The sequence below is a fragment of the Tubulanus polymorphus genome, chromosome 10 (genome assembly GCF_964204645.1).
Source record: "Tubulanus polymorphus chromosome 10, tnTubPoly1.2, whole genome shotgun sequence".
Lineage (NCBI taxonomy): Eukaryota > Metazoa > Nemertea > Palaeonemertea > Tubulaniformes > Tubulanidae > Tubulanus > Tubulanus polymorphus.
In genome coordinates this window covers 12,729,070-12,745,509 of record NC_134034.1, presented here as the reverse complement: position 1 = coordinate 12,745,509, position 16,440 = coordinate 12,729,070, and the positions used below count along the sequence as shown (strand labels likewise).

General features: G+C 44.9%; 2 protein-coding genes across 2 annotated transcripts; both read left to right on the top strand.

The window, feature by feature from the left end:
* Positions 1 to 28: 28 nt before the first annotated feature.
* On the top strand, positions 29 to 3,443 carry LOC141911626 (uncharacterized). Its single transcript, XM_074802614.1, has 2 exons — positions 29 to 3,328; positions 3,424 to 3,443. Exons 1-2 carry the CDS (start codon positions 118 to 120, stop codon positions 3,441 to 3,443), a joined length of 3,231 nt encoding a protein of 1,076 aa, XP_074658715.1. The 5' UTR covers positions 29 to 117.
* LOC141912079 (uncharacterized) lies at positions 3,394 to 16,283 on the top strand. Its single transcript, XM_074803269.1, has 4 exons — positions 3,394 to 8,772; positions 9,477 to 10,208; positions 10,772 to 10,849; positions 10,948 to 16,283. The coding sequence occupies exons 1-4, from the start codon at positions 3,538 to 3,540 to the stop codon at positions 14,602 to 14,604; spliced, it is 9,702 nt and encodes a 3,233-aa protein (XP_074659370.1). The 5' UTR covers positions 3,394 to 3,537; the 3' UTR covers positions 14,605 to 16,283.
* Positions 16,284 to 16,440: the final 157 nt, after the last annotated feature.

The following is a 16,440-nucleotide window of genomic DNA, read 5'->3' as shown; positions in this document are numbered from 1 at the left end:
GAAGAACTGACCAATCAGAATACGGTATTACTCGATCAGATAACGTCGTTATCGCGGGAGAAATCCGATTTGTTGAGTTCGGTTAACGATCTGACCAATCAGTGCACGGCGTTATCGATGAAAGTCGACGATTTGACCAATCAGACGGCGCCGCCGGAACTCGCGCGGAAACTGGACGAATTCGCGCGTAAAAACGCGGAACTTCTGACGACGAACGCGGAATTGATGGCGGAAAACGCGAGAATTACGCAACGATACGAGCGCACGGAAACGGAACTTCGGACGCTGCTCGAGAAACTGACGCTCGAAAATGATTCATTGAATTCAAAACTCGAAGAAATGGCGACGAAAAACTCGGATATTTCGCGACGTTTGACGACGGTTACCGAGGAGAAACTGAATTTAGACGCGCGTCTGCTGTCGACGCTCGAGGTCGGCGAGACGAGCTGCGACGCTTTATACGCCGTTCGAAACGATCTCAAGATGGCCGCCGATAAAAATCGTCTACACGAGGAATTGAACTCGGAATTAACGCAGAAGTTGGACTCGTTGATGGTCGAGAAAGCCGAATTGGAAAATTCGCGCGCGGAAATTTGTAAAAAGTTGAAATCCACGGAGTGTATTAATTCGGAACTCGAGGTCGATATTAACGCCCTCTCTAGTCGGAATACGGAACTATCGGAAACGGTGAAAAATCTTACGGACGAAAATCAAGTTTTGACGAACGATGTCGAGAAGTATAAGAACGTCTGCAATGAATTGAATCGCAATAACGAATTGTTGCGCGCGGAATCGGGTGATTCTCGAAACGAATCGGCCGAATTGAGAGCGAAATGCGATCAACTCGAAGCTGATCTCCGTTCGAAAATCGCGGAATTAGTCGAACACGTTCAGAACCGGGAAGAACTGATCGAATCCGAGATTCGCGCTGCGTCCGAACGAGACCGGTTTAAATCGGACGTCGTCGATTCCCGGCGAGAAAGAGACGAATTAAAGAATGAATTAATTCGTATTTCCGACGAGAACCGTCGAAATCTAGAACAATTCGCGATTTTAAAAACGCAATTCGACGAAAATATTGCTCAAAATTCGGCAGAAAATGGAAGACTGCAAGCTGAACTGACGAATACTAATGAAGGAAATGTAAAACTGCAAGCTGAACTGGCGAATGCGTCTGCCCAAATCTCTCGTATGAATGAAGAAAATGTAAGACTACAAGCTGAACTGATGAATACTAATGAAGAAAATGTAAAACTGCAAGCTGAACTGGCGAATGCGTCTGCTCAAATTTCTCGTATGAATGAAGAAAATGTAAGACTACAAGCTGAACTGATGAATACTAATGAAGAAAATGTAAAACTGCAAGCTGAACTGGCGAATGCGTCTGCTCAAATTTCTCGCGTCAACGAAGAAAAAGACGTTTTGAAATCGGAACTAATGAATTCGTCGACGTCGTTTTTAGATTTAGAAGAAATGAATTCTAGTTTGATCGTTGAGAATACCGAACTGAAGGAGGGCGTCTCACTGTATCAGGAAAACATTGTTAAACTCAGCAGCGAGAAAGTGACGGTCGCTCAAAATAACGAACGCTTAACGAGGGAAAATACGAATCTACAAAATCAGTTCTCGGACCTGACGCGAGACAAGGCGACTTCGGACGAGAAAGTCAACGAGTTAGAACAGAGTTTAACGACGCTGTCGGTTGAGAATTCGAATTTGAAAGAAACGCTCGCCGCTCTAACGGAGGAGCACCGTCGAATTAACGAACAATTTACGAATTTGAATCTCGAGAACGACGGTTTGAAGACGTATTGCGCTCAGTTGAACGAGAGAGTGACGTTATTAACGAACGACGTGCATACGTTAAACGGACATCTGACGGCGTGGGGCGAATATAACACTCGAATACAAGCCGTGATCGCGCAGGTTAATCAGGAGAATAGTGGTCTGAAATCGCAACTATCGGAACTATCCGAACTATCCGAACTATCCCGCGGTGATCACAATCAATCGGAATCGCTACAGAAACAAGGCGTGGAAACGCAGACGATCGCCGAGCTGAGATCTCGAATAGATCACGATCGGAACCAGATCGAACGTTTAAACGACGAAAACGTCGTCCTGCGGCAACAATTAAACGAGCGCTTAGAAACGGTCGCTACGGACGAACGGATTCAAAAACAACGCGAGAATGAGGCCGCGTCTGCGCTAGTCGAGAATGAGGCTTTAAAATCTCGAATCGTCGAATTAAACGAGAAACTTGCGACGTCAGTCGAGCAGACGGAATCGATGAACCAATCAAACGAGCGGAATTCGTCGGAATCGACCAATCGGATCGAAGCGTTGAAGATCGAAATCGAAAAGCTAACGGCCGAACGCGACGTATTGTTGAAAGACGTGCGACGATTGGTCGACGAGAACGAGGATTTGAAGGATGAAATATCGGACTCGCGTAGGCGTAGAGACGAGCTGTTCGACGAGATCGATCGTTACCGGTTTAAACTGGACGAAACCGTTAAACGGAACAATCACATTTTACTGGAGAAAGACGAACAGATCGAGAGTTTAGCCGAAGAGTTGTACGACGTACGTAAACTAGTCGCTGATTTACGGGATCGCTCGCGTCCGGACCACGGACCGCTTAGTCCGACTAGACTGAGTCGTAATACGCCCAGTCCCCATAGCGATCATCACGCGGCGTTGTTGAGTCCGGTTCGACGGGACTCTCGTAGTCCCGTGATCGAGGAGTCGTGCCACGTCGCGTCCTGGGTGAATTCGCATAGTTTACCGAAACAAGCGCCACCTGTCAGCAGTATATCGCTACCCGAGTCGCGACGCGGGAGTTCGCGAGAAAGTCCGGTATCCGTTTATAGTGATATCGAACGATACGATTCGGCGAAGGCGAATCTGGAAACTCAAGTTCAAAGTTTAGGAATCCGAGTGGAGAGTCTGGTCAGCGAGAAATACGAAATAATGGCCTCGTTTACCGACCAACTATCCACGTTAAAATCCGACATTCAGACGTTAGTTTCGGAAAAATCCGATTTGATATCGAAATCGGAACAATTGAATATCGAGAATGAGAGTTTAAAGCGATATATCGAAACTCACGAACAGCAGGTCGACGATTTGAAATATCAGATCGATAATCTGAAGAAACAGGAATCGAAGCGCCACCTGGATGTAGTAGATGATAGTACCGGGTTCGACGATGGAGACCTCAACGATACTCTATCACCGGTACGCGATTTTAAACTCGGTCGACTAATAGATGGCGCTACCAGTCCGCAATTAGAGACCGATTATTCGGATACTGGACTCTGCGGTGGTGACTCAATGACTTCTGAATATTTCTTCTCTCCGCTGAACAAAGTCGGCTCCATTCGACAAAAACTCCATAATAAATTATCATCGTCATTGGAGAGGGGTGTCGGCAACAATGAGCTGACGGATCTACGTCATCGCCTCGACGACGCTGTCTCCGAGAAACGGTGCGCGATTTTAGCGTTGGAGAAAATTCAGTCGGAGAACGCGACGATGAAAGAGTTCGGAATCGCCGAGAAAGGGTTGTACGAAATCGAGATCCAGAGATTGACGGCGTTGACCGAGAATTACCGCGAGCAGGAGGAGGCGCTCCGGGACGAATTCGCTCGTCTCCTCGCCGAGAAGATCGCAGCGACGTCGCAAAATTATCTACTACGCGAAACGATCGATCGGAAAGATTTCGAAAACGAGAAAATCAAACGACGAATCGACCACGTCGAGAACGAGAAACTTCATTTATACGAATTGTGTCTGTGTGCGAAACTAGAACAAGGTCGAGCTTTAGACGAGAATCGTCGATTGTCGCGACAAGCGATCACGGCAGAGGTGGAAAATCAGCGCGGAGCCGACAATCTGAGCGAGCAACTTGAGAAGTGTAAATCTGAAGAGAAACATCGGTTAGACGAGTATCAGACGAGCGTCGCGAAGCAGGTTTCTGACAGTGTCGTAAAAGGTGCTCAGAATCAGATTCTCGCGGAAATTCTGGAAGAGAACGGCGCTGATTTAGACGCCCGGTCATCTGAAATTATCGCTCTAACAAGCGAGGTTGAACTGCTGAAAAAAGGTCTATTCGAACGCGATACTGAACTGAAGTCTCTGAAAAAGTGTGTCAATGATGCTGATGTCGAGTCAAGTGTGAATGAAGAAATTGAGAAATTGAAAACGAAATTAGAAACTGCCAAACGTGAATTATCGAAGGTGAGAATGATGGCCGAATTATTGAACTCTGAAAACGAAGCGTTGAAACGAAATAAGGAAAAGTTCGTAAATCGAGCGACGCGCGAAATTACGAAATACGTCACGGCGTCCATTTTATGCAACGCTCAAAATCGGTGTCTGATCGAAGATTCGGTAGAACGTAAACGTCTGCTCGATAGTCTGCAGACGGAATTATCCGAGCAAAGAGTCAAACGCCACGAGTGTTCACAGGAAGAAACTAGTCACGAACGGGAGGTAGATGAAATAGTCGGTGAAACCGTGGAGATACGCCAGCAAAGAGTGAACGATAGTTTGGGAGATGAATGTACTGATGTAGGTCCTGTCAAAGCCGGTGAAGATAGGATAATTGAAGAAAATCACGATCATCCGAAAACTGCTGGTTTCGATGATCCTCTAGATGTTATTGAAGTTAGTTTGGAAGATAATGTTGATAATCCTGATGATAAGATAATTGAAGATAATTATGATCATCCTCAGGATCAAAGTCAATCAACAAATGAAGTGGTTGACATAATTACTGGTGTTGATGGTCCTGTAGAAGCCGCTGAAGGTAGTTACGAAGATAGTATTGATGATCCTGATGATAAGATAATTGATGATGATGGAAGTTATTCAGAGTCAGATGCAGGTGATGAACGTGAACTTGAAAATGAATATTTGAAGATTGATTTGGAAAATCTGAGAATGAAACTTCACGAAATGGCATCCGAAAATGTGAATCTCGTCGACATAATCGATGAGCTACGGATTCAGAATAAAGGATTGAAAGAGACGTTGGAAGGGCTGAGACTCGAACGCGATGAACTCGCGATGGAAAATGAGCACGGTGTCGTCAGGGAGATGATCGCAACAATGACGTCTAACGCGTGGGACGAGGACGCGATCGCCAGTAAGACGTGTATCGAAGAAGAGATCAGTCGTTTGGGGCAACAGTTAGATTTATGTAAACAACAAGTTGAGAATCTTCGTACAGAAAGAGATGAACTGCTGATCCGCTGTTCAGTTACTGAGCTGTTTGATAGCATGCTGAACTTTGTCTCCAGCTCCTCGAAATCAGAAAAGCCCGAATATCGAGATGGGAACATACCGGCAAGAGAAATAGCTGAATGTTTGGTCAGTGAAGCTGAGAGTAATGTGTTTGCTGTAGATATTGCTAAAAACATTGAAGAACATCCTGAACAACAGCGAATAGATGATGATATTGATGTCACTGATGTTGATCATTACGAATCGGTTGAGCATAATGTGGTCGTCGAAGATGTTGCTAAAAACATCATAGAACATCATGAACTACGGCAAATAAATGTTGATATTGATGTCATTGATGTTGCTCATCATGAATCTGTTGAAAATAATGTAGTAGCTCAAGATATCGCAAGAAACATCGTTAAACATCATGAACTACAGGAAATAGATGCTAAAATTGATGTAGCTGATGAAAATGCGAGTTGCATCGTTCAACAGCTAGATATCGATCGAACTGAACTCGATGTAAAATCGACGAGAGAACGGATTATAGTTTCTAATCCACGCGAGGTCGAACGAGGCGAACGAGAATTGTGTCGTAAATGTAACGTTCTGATCGTCGAAAACATTACCGAAATGCTCGTAGCAGACGTCATCGAGGAGGTTTCCAGGCGACGACTCAACGAATTGAAGACGAAGTACGAAGAAGATACGTGCGAGTTGGAGATGGAGTTGAAAACGCGCGTGGCGTCGCTAAGAGCTGAACGCGAGCAGGCCGTCGAAGCTTTACAGGACGAAATCGAATTTTACGAAAACGAACTCGACAGTTACAAAGACGATTTGGCGTCGGCGAAAAGTAACATCGAAAAACGGCAATCGACGGTCGAGGAGATGATGAAGAGTTTGCTGTTCGCGGAGCAGGAGTTGGAAAATATGCGGAAACTGAACGAGGATCAGATTAACGAGTTGATGTCGCTTCGGGAAGCGGCGGAGAAGAGAAACGACGAAAATACGTCGCTCTGTCGAGAGATGAAAGCGTTCGAAACCGATAAAGAAAGATTGGCCGATTATAAACGAGATAACAACCGCCTCGTCGAGGAGAACGCGTTGCTCAATCGCGAGATCGAAGAGTTGAAGTCGCTCGAGGAAAAACTAGAAGCGTCGAAACAGGAGAGTAAAGGGTTAATGGAACGTTTGCAACACGTGACCGAAGAAAAAGATTTATACGAAGATCGTTTGAATATCGCGTCGAGCGAAATCGATCGTCTCGAAGCGCGAAACAAAACGTTCTCCGGCGAGGTCATCGAACAACTGACGTCGGATCGAGACGCGACTTTATCGTCGTTTGCGGCGGAGAAAGAAAAATGGGAGCGAATAAATTACGAAAATGAAGCGATCATTCGCGATCTCGAACGACAGTTGGATTTAGATAAGGAAATGTTGAGCGCGGAAATGACCGGACGGATCGCCGAGTTGGAGCAGAACGTCGCCGAGTTGGAATGCGAGCGAGACGACCTCGCGATCGAACGAGAACAGAATCTCGCGGCCGTTCGCATTGAGAATCAGAAAATATCGAAGCAACGAAACGACCTGCGAACGGAGATCGATAGTCTGAGGGGTAAACTGAAAGAACAAGAAGATCTCGAGGATCAGGTGAACGAAGCGTTTAGAGAGAAACAGGAAGCGGACGATAAGTTACAGATTTTAGAACGCGAATTCGAAGCGATGTTGATGGATCGAGATCAATGGAACGTCGAAAGTCAGTCGAAAATCGAAAAACTCGAGACTCAAATACGAGAACTAGAGAATAAACTATCGGCGGTAGACGACACGACCGACGCGGCAGACGGACATAAATCGAAATCACCGTCCGATTTACAGAAACAGTTAACGAAGAAAAAAGCGTATATTCTACGCATGAAAAAAGAAGCCGAAGCTTTACACGTCGAGTTAAAAGAAAAAGACGATCTTATCGAAACTCTTAGAAATGATCTCGATTTGTTGAAATGCGACTTCAAACGACCGGAAAAACAGCGAGAGGAAAAACCGGTGAAACAAGACGAACAATTGGTTTCAAAGATGGATGACTCGATTGCGGAGGAAAAAGAAGCAGAACAGGATGAAAAGTTGGCTTCTAAGTTGAAGCGACTAGAAGAATTGCTCGTAGATAAAGATCGTGAAATTGTCCGGTTGGAAAATGAGCTGAAAGACAAACAGGTGAAGTTTGATTCCGAAAAAGAAGAACTGTTCAATCAAGTTGCCGATGACATGCAGACGTTGAAATCGAGTTTCGAAGCGGAGTTGGAAGTGAAGGTGGACGAGATCGAATCGATGAACGCGAAACTGACGGATCTGATGTCCAGCAATAGTAGTCTGAACGAGACGAATTTACACTTGAAATGCGAAATCGATAATTTGACATACGAAAGCCAGTACGAAATAAAATCGTTGAAAAACACCGTTAACGAACTAACGGAGCAGATAGCTTCGATGAAACGAGAGTTCGGACAAGAGAGGTTCCTACTGTCGGAGGAAATAAAGAATGAAAAACAGATTAAAAATCGATTGGAAAAAGATTTCGAATCGTTGAAAAATGAAAGTACGGCGTTGAAAAAAGACCTGGAGAAATCCAGGAATGAATTGGAAGATTTGAATTCCGATTACGAAAACGATTTGAAGGCGATTAATTCGAAGTTTAAAGCGATCGTCGACGAAAAGAAAACGGCAAACGACGACATGCATCGATTGGAAGAGCAGGTCGAGAAAATGAAACTACGTCATAAAACGGAAGTCGAAAAAGAACGCGAAGAACATCGCGACCAGTACGAATCGTTGAGAGCGAAGAAAGACGACAAGTTGCGCGAGATGCAGAGCCTTCTGCAGAAATACGAGCAGGAAATTATCAACTTACAAAACGGTGAAAAGTCGAGTTTATTACCGGACGAGTTGTACGTGCTGCGCAGCGAACATAAACAGATCGTAAGCTCGCTGCAATCGACGAATAGTAACCTAGTGTCCGAATTCCGCGCCGATTGGAACGAAACGAAGGCCGAGCTGATTCTGGAGTTGTCCAACGAGAAAGAGGAGTCGGACGCGACGATCACCGAGATAAACGCGTTGTTAGAAACGTTGAGCGAACGCCACGCCGCAGACGTCGAACAGCGCACGAGAGCGTACGAGAAACTACGTCGACAGAGAGAGGAGAGCGAGTTGGTCGTACACGTTCTAGACGACGAAATACAAGTTAAAAACGTCGAGTTGAAACGTCTGAACGAGTGCTGCGCGAAGTACGAGAAAGAGTTGGAAAATCTGAAGATCGAATCACAGACGCGCGACGACGAGATGTTAACGATGCAGGATAACATCGTGAAAACCAGCGAACTGCAGGATAAAGAAACGTCCGATCACGAACAGTTGATTAAACAACTTCACACGACGATCGATTCTCAGAATAAACAGATTTCGGAGTTCACGACGAAACTGGAGTCGTTGGAACAAGAAACGTCGGAACTACAGGATAAACTGGACGATAGTCTCAAACAGGTAATTATAATATATCTATTCTACTTCTTAACCCTTTCAGTGCTGACTCGTTAATACCCTATAGTGCTAGAGATAATCTGAAAATTTTGAAAAATTCCACCCTAGTGTGTTGAATAACGAGAATACCACTTTAGTGCGTCTACACTGCGGTGCAGTGTATGGCTAGTTACTAGTATTTCACTATGTCTGACAAGTGCTGTCATTTTTCGAAGAGAGATAAATACTAATTACATCAATACACCGCAGTGCGGTGTACTAGCAAAATCCATCACTGATTTATACACTGCACTGCGGTGTAGACGCATTGAAAGGGTTAAGGAAGAAATATGGGAATACCAAGTTCCACATTTGAGTCATCTGGCTGATTACATTAAGCCTTGATGTTAACTCACCAAACCGGGACAATTTTGTGGCAGGAAAAGGTCAGGGGCTGCAGTTGGTCAAACGTTGGTTAGAGTTGACCAAGCTAATTCAAGGTTCATTGTCACTTTGGTATTTATCTGTCGGTTATCATGGTTCCCTCAGAACAGGAAAATTGGGAAAAACTTGGGAATTTTGAATTCATATAACTGTGGGAACCATGGGTTATCTTCAACCAACTTTTGAGCAACTGGTCCCAGTTTTACGATTGGAAATACCTCGCAAAGGCCAGAAATCGAGTTCTGAATATTTTTGTTAATGAAGCCTGTTTGTGTTTGTTACAGAACGACGAAATCGAATCTAAATTTGAAACGGTTATAGATGAACTGGAAGAATCGATGACGATAAGTCAGGTGACCGAAACGGTTCGAGATTTAAAAACTGAATATTCGGAGGAAATTCAACGATACATGAGCATCGTAACCGAACTGAACGCTAAACTGAACGGTTTATCGAACGCGATTTCAGCGCGAGACGAAGAAATAATGTTGATTCGTAAAGAGAAAGGGATATTAGCGGATGAGTTGAATCGGTTGAAAACCGACGCGCCGAATAAACGGGCGAAGAATGAAGTTTCTGAAGAGGTCGGAAAATGCGAGGAGGTTCTGCAGAAAAGCGGATCTGATGGCGACGCTTCTATCGGAAGTTTTGAATTGCTAACGACGAGTCCGAACATGTCGGGAAATCAGCACGAAATCGATGAGGCGTCGCGAGAGAAGATCACCCGATTGGAAAAACAGATTTCGCGACACGAGGACGACTTGAAAATGCAAGAATACAATCTACGAGAACGGTTCGAACTGGAGATGAGTCGCGTTCGCAACGACGTCGAATTCGAGTTGAAACAACAACTCGAAAACTATCAGAAAGAAATGGAAGTATTTCAGGAGCAAAAACTGAAATCGGAAAAACAGAACATGGAGAAAAAATTCATCGTCGAATTGCAGAAAGCTCGTCTACATTTGCAGTACAAGCACGAGGACGATTTGGAGAAAGTTCGGAAATGTTACGCTCAGGTAGGACTAATTATAGACGTCTACGATCATCGATGAAATTAATCGGTAAATCGGATTAATTACATCTCCAGAGATTTATGTGAAATACGATTTAAACAATGAACTACTGAAGATGAATGGCAGAAAGCATTTCAACCGAAACTAGGGTTAAAAATGATACCTTGTTTCTCCTGATCCTCCGGGTCACTTTTTAAAACTGCATCAAAATTTGCGATCAGTTCATTTCTATGAGGGATAGTTCATTAATTACGTACGCATAAAATTTTAATTTTTCAACCCCCCTCCCCCTCTGTACACAAAATCGGCCATTTCTTCATATACATTACAGCATTACAGTACGCAATTGCACTGACCCCTCCCCCCATCCTCTAATGCGTTTGTAATAAATAAATGAAGTAATGTACAGGGTAGATAGGCGGCTGACCGAAATGAGAAACAAGGTATCAATTCTTTAAGCCTAATTTTCGTTGTAAAATGTTGAAGATTTTTGGTCCTCCATACACTGTCTCAATTGACTTTGGTTATGCTGCAATAAAACACTGAATACTTCGTCTATTTTCCAGGATATACTGCATCAGACTGACTTTGAATGTGACATCGACACCGAGAAATTGATCATGAAACTTCAAACTGATAATCAGGTAAATATAGACTACAAGATCAAATTAGAAATTTGGTGATCCTTCAACTTGAAATTCATTTTGAATGATTCAAATTCATGTTTTTTACACAATTTCAGAGTCTTACGGAAGCTAGAGACGACCTCCTCGCTCAAGTCGGGCATTGTTTCAAACAGATCGAAGACCACCAGGAACTTTTACTGGCGAGCGAAAAGAATAACGAAAAAGCTTTGAAACAGTTGATGTCGTTGATCGATGAAATGGAATCTCGTCGCGACGAGACGACGGGAATATCGGCGTTGATCGATCGGCTGTACGAAGTGTTTCAAACTTTACAACTCTCTCCCGAGAAGCGGCAGACGCCGTCGACGAACGTCGCTGGTAGTTTCGAAGCAGACGACGAAAGAAATTTACCGCGATTGTTGAAACTCGTCGACGAGAAAAAGAGTCAGTTCTCACCCGAGGAAGAGGTGGAGGAGGAAGCGAATGATGATGATGATGATGAAGACGATATTTTCGTCGTCGATAAAAACGTCGAAGCGTTAAATTTAGCTCAAGAATTGGCGCACGCGATCGAGAACGAAACGCTCGCCGACGACCGAACGGAAAACTTTAAAAAACGGTCGGCTTCGTTACCGACGAATTTCAAAGATTTGAAACTGGTGTTGCCGCCGCCGCCGTCGTCGTCGACCGAGGGCGAATACATCCGCGAAATCTCACCAGAGGTCGCTAGTAGTTTACACGCCGCCGCCGACGGTAAGAGCGGGTTCATAAAAGAGAATTCGCCGTCGTCGGAAACCGATCAACTTAAAGACGCGATTGTTAAACTTCGAGACGAGAATCGAAAACTGAAGAAACAAATTGAAGAAGGAGGAGATGGAGGGGGAGGAGAAGGAGGAGGAAGACGACTGCAGCGAACGTTTCAAGAGAATTTGATCGACGATTTCAAACGTCTGCAACGAGAACATCAGCAGACGACGCGCGAACGAGACGAACTTCGAAAACAACGCGATCGCCCGAATTTGGCTGACGACGACGAAGACGCGACGACGAACGAAGACGATCTGCGGACGAAATATCGACGGTCGCGTCGCGATTTAGAATCGATACGCGTCGAAAATATCGATCTGATCGAAAAAACGGAGCGTCTGGAAAATAAGATAAAACAGCAGAATATCGATTTGTTAGAGTTGGACGGATTGAGGTCGCAATGTCAGCGACTGTTTGACGATAACGAGGAACTGAACGCGAAAATAGAAAAACTGCAACGAGAAATCGCGAATTTAAAACCTGTGCTGGAATCGCAGATCGGTTACGAGGCTGTGATGATAGGTGGCGCTACCGGCGGTTATACGCCCGAAGCGAGCGAAGAAATTGAGGAAAAACCGAACCGATATTCGGAACTGATTAGCGATCGCCCCGACGACGATAACAATGTAGAGAATGACGGCGGCGATGCTGCTATGGATACGGTCGGTGTTGAACTAGGAGGTGAAGGGTTAATATCGGAGAGCGATATGTTGTTCATCGACGGAGAATTCTTTACCGACGTCGACGACGTTTATTCGATGGATGCCGGCGATTGCGAGGTAGCACCACCAGGGGGCGATGCTTTAGACTTGAACTCGATCCAGGGAGAGAGTATCCCGTCGGAGAGCGCGGCGGCCGTTAATCCGCAGTCGGCGCCGAATATTGTGAATGATTCGAAAAAAGACGTCGGTTTACAAATTCCTGAAATGACGCAAACCTGGGTTCAAGTGGATATGTTAACAAGCGCGGGTGCGGACGCTCGGCGGGACTCACAACCGGACTCGCAGCAGGGAAACAGTAATCGCTCTTCAGTAGTCGAGGAGACGGTACAAAGTAATCATGCGGTTCAATGTGAAGGGTCGTTACAATGTGAAGGGTCGCTACAATGCGAGACATCTTTTATCACGGCGTGTACCGATATATCTACGGAGCAGACGTCTGATTGGTTCGATACTCGGTCACCTGATCAACTATCGACGAGTCTGACGCGTTTCACCGAACAATGCTCGTCTTATAGACAACGTCAAAACGAGATCGACAACGCGGTCGTTGTCGATGGCAACAACGGCGATTCGCGTCTGCGTCGGGAAATGTCGAATCTACTGTTGGAGAATCGACGGCTGAAAGACGAACGAGACCTCGCCGAGTTAGAATCGGGGCGTTTGAAAATCGCGACGAAATCGCTCGGCGACGAGAAATTACGATTGGCGGAAAATTGTCGCGACGCGCGTAGCGAAAACGAGCGATTGACGACGAGATTACGAGACGTAGAAACCGACCTGGCGACGTTCGCTCGCGAGAACGATCGTCTGCGCAACCGTAACGACGAACTGACGAAACGTAGCGAGACGCCGGCGGAGGACGCGGCGACACGACGGTCGCAGAGTTTACTCTCACCTCGCGGCGGACAACAATCGAAGATGCGTACGTACAGTCTGACGGACTGTCGTCGTAACGATACGACGCCACCTAGGTCGAGCGGCGGTCCGTTGATGCAGAGTACTCCGCTGACGAATAAACACACGTCTGCTCGTAGTAGAAATACTAGTTTAGACAGTAACGAACTGTCGCCCGACGGGAACGCGTCCGGCTTATCGGGAATTAGACGGTTATCTAGCGACGAAACGGGCAACGGACGACCTCTATCGGAATCGGACGATTCGCTTCCGAATTCTCGATTCCTGCACGAACTGTCGAAATTACGAGATACGTTACAAGAGACGAGAGACGTTTACAGTCGCGAGAGCACAATACTGCGTGATGTGTTACATCGGCAAAACAGGTCGTCGACCGCCGCCGGGTCGAACAGGTCAACCGCGTCGTCAGCTGCTGCGTCATCGGATATATCATCGGTTACCGCGACGACGAACTATCCGATCGATTACTACGCGATGAAGAATAAGATTCTGATTCTCGAGGAGAGTAATACGTCGTTAGTTCTGGAGAAAGAGGATTTGTTTTGTCGTTTGAAAGACCAGGAGGCGACCGTGAAACGGTTGCAGACGCGTTTAAACTCGAGCGACGTCGTCACGTCGGAGGTGCAGCAGATATTCGCGCACCAGATGGCGATGTTGCAGAATCAGCGAGATTTCCTGCATCGCCAGTTGCAGACGGAGAAAGAGAAGGACGCGAAACTGACCGATCTGATCGGCGAGAAGTTCGTGTTGGAGGAGAGTTTACGTCGCGAGAAAGAGTCGGTCAGCGAGAAATTACACGAGAACGAACTGTTAACCGTGGAGCTGTTGAACGAACGCGCCGCGCTCGATATCATGATGGCCGAACAGAAAAAACTGGAGGCGTTACTGAGAGAGAAAGAGAATCTCGAATACGAGTTGATGAGACAGAAACAGATGTTACAAAACGAGTTGAATTCCATCGAGAATCGTCTGCGCGATAAAGACGAACGATTGGTCGAAGAGAGAGATCAGGTCGCCGGGAGACTGTCGTCCGTTGCCGCAATACCGTCGTCGCTAGGAGCCGAGGTGTCGCGCGTCAGTTCGGCGCCGAATCTAACGTCTGATCGTCTCTCCGATTCCTCGCTCAGCGTTGACGTTGATTCGACCCGCGTGCGCCACCTACAGGAGAAACGTGAAGACTACGAGCACCGACATCAGCGGGTTATCAGTAAACTGCGTAATCAGTTGGATCGAACTTGGAGCGCGAGCACCGTAGCGTCGTCTAACGTTCTACGCTGGAGGCGACGCAGACGACCGAATAGTTCTCAATATTACAACACGTCATATTGATGAGAAACATTCCGCTCAATTTCTCACAAATATCTTTCAATTAAGCTGTGCTGAATAAATGTTCGTAATCGTCGGCTTTTTAGGAAAACATGGACGCTTCCGAAAATCCCCCAATGACGTCATTAGATTGTGAATAGTAGACGAAAGCGTATTGATTATGATGTCATAGGGTGATAGTGGACGGGTCCATTGCATTTATTAATTTCATCTGCTAGAAGAGTTGTCCCGAATAAGGGTCATCCATAAATGTGTCATCTGCGTGAAGGCAGGGTGCGATCTAAACACTTGTCCGATTGCCAGGGACAAGTATATTCTCATCAGGGCTAGTAGGTTATCATTATCACTTGTCCCCCGGGCTAGTGAAATTCAATGTCAGAAAACTTTTTTCCCACTCGATATAATGAATGATAGTGCCACCAATCGGACTGCCTGTGTAGGGCAAGTAGTTTTTGGAAGGGGGCAAGCGAGATTTCAGATATGCTTGCCCCCGGGCCAGTGGCTTTCATTCCTTAGATCCGGACCCTGAGACAGACTGATTTGAATTTATCCCACTCGATACAACGGTGAATTGTGCCACCAATCGCACTGCCGGTGTAGGGCAATTATTTTTTTGAGGGAGCAAGTTAAATTTCAGATATGCTTGCCCCCGGGCAAGTGGCTTTCATTCCTTAGATCGGACCCTGGAAGAGGTCATCCATTATGTGTTTGTGTGTGAAGACATTAGTAATGAAAATTTAGAAATTGAGGAAAATTCGATTTAGGAAAATAGGTCCTGCAAAAAAAATGGGGAAGTGAATATGTAATATTTGTATGCTGTATTAATTATTTTTTATCCGGTGATGTGTGAAAATTGATGTGTATAAAATATTTGTAAATTTGTTATTGATTTGTACAGTTGAAATACTTGGTGCCAAATGTTATGAAAATTCGGATCCAATGTACGAATATTGAATGCGATGTAAGCAAATTTTTTTTTTGATCTTACAAAAAATGTTGTTAAGTTTGATTCCAACTATTATAAGTATGAAAAGCACGTTTCTCTTGATCGATGTCTTCCAATCCGTGTCTTCTTGTCTTTTCATGTCATCTTAAACTCTTTCCAGGGAATGTTATCTATTGAGGTGGGTTGGACTGGTTAGAAGGGGGCACGCGGCACGGGTGGTATAGTAATGTTATATCGGAATTATAATGTTTATGTGTCATTAACATATCATGAATATGCATGAAGGAAATTATGGGGATTAAATTTGAATATATTTCTCTGTCGGTTGCCTGAAAATCGAATTTTTGTTTCGTTCTGTTCTGTTAAACGTGTCACGTGGGACCAAATGATTTCATTCGTTAAAATCTGTTTAGAATAATGGAAATACATTGAATACATTGAAAAATCCATTCAAATATCACGATTTTGTTGTTTTGGTGAAGAATTTTCAAGAGGGATTTGAAAAAAAACGGTTCTAAAAAAAGCAGATCCTAGCTACTTGTTGTTGAATATTCGTAGAGTAGCCGTGTTAACCAGGTTTAAAATAAGTACTAACGAGACGAGTAGTACTGAATGAAGCTTCTAAACATTAGTAGCGAAAGCTCGTGCGTCAAATAAATAGTTAACAACCTATATAGTACTACTTGTCTAATTACTTGTTGAATTTTGTTAAGCTATATTAGCCACTTCTTCGAAAAATGTTGTTAAGGCCCTGATATGCCGATGCTCTTTTGACATAAGGTGCTGGAAAGTTCTTTGACTTGCGTGTTATCTGAAAGTCAATAGAGTGTACATCGATGTACATAGACTAGAGTACAAGTCAATATAGTGTACATCAATACAACCACCTGTCG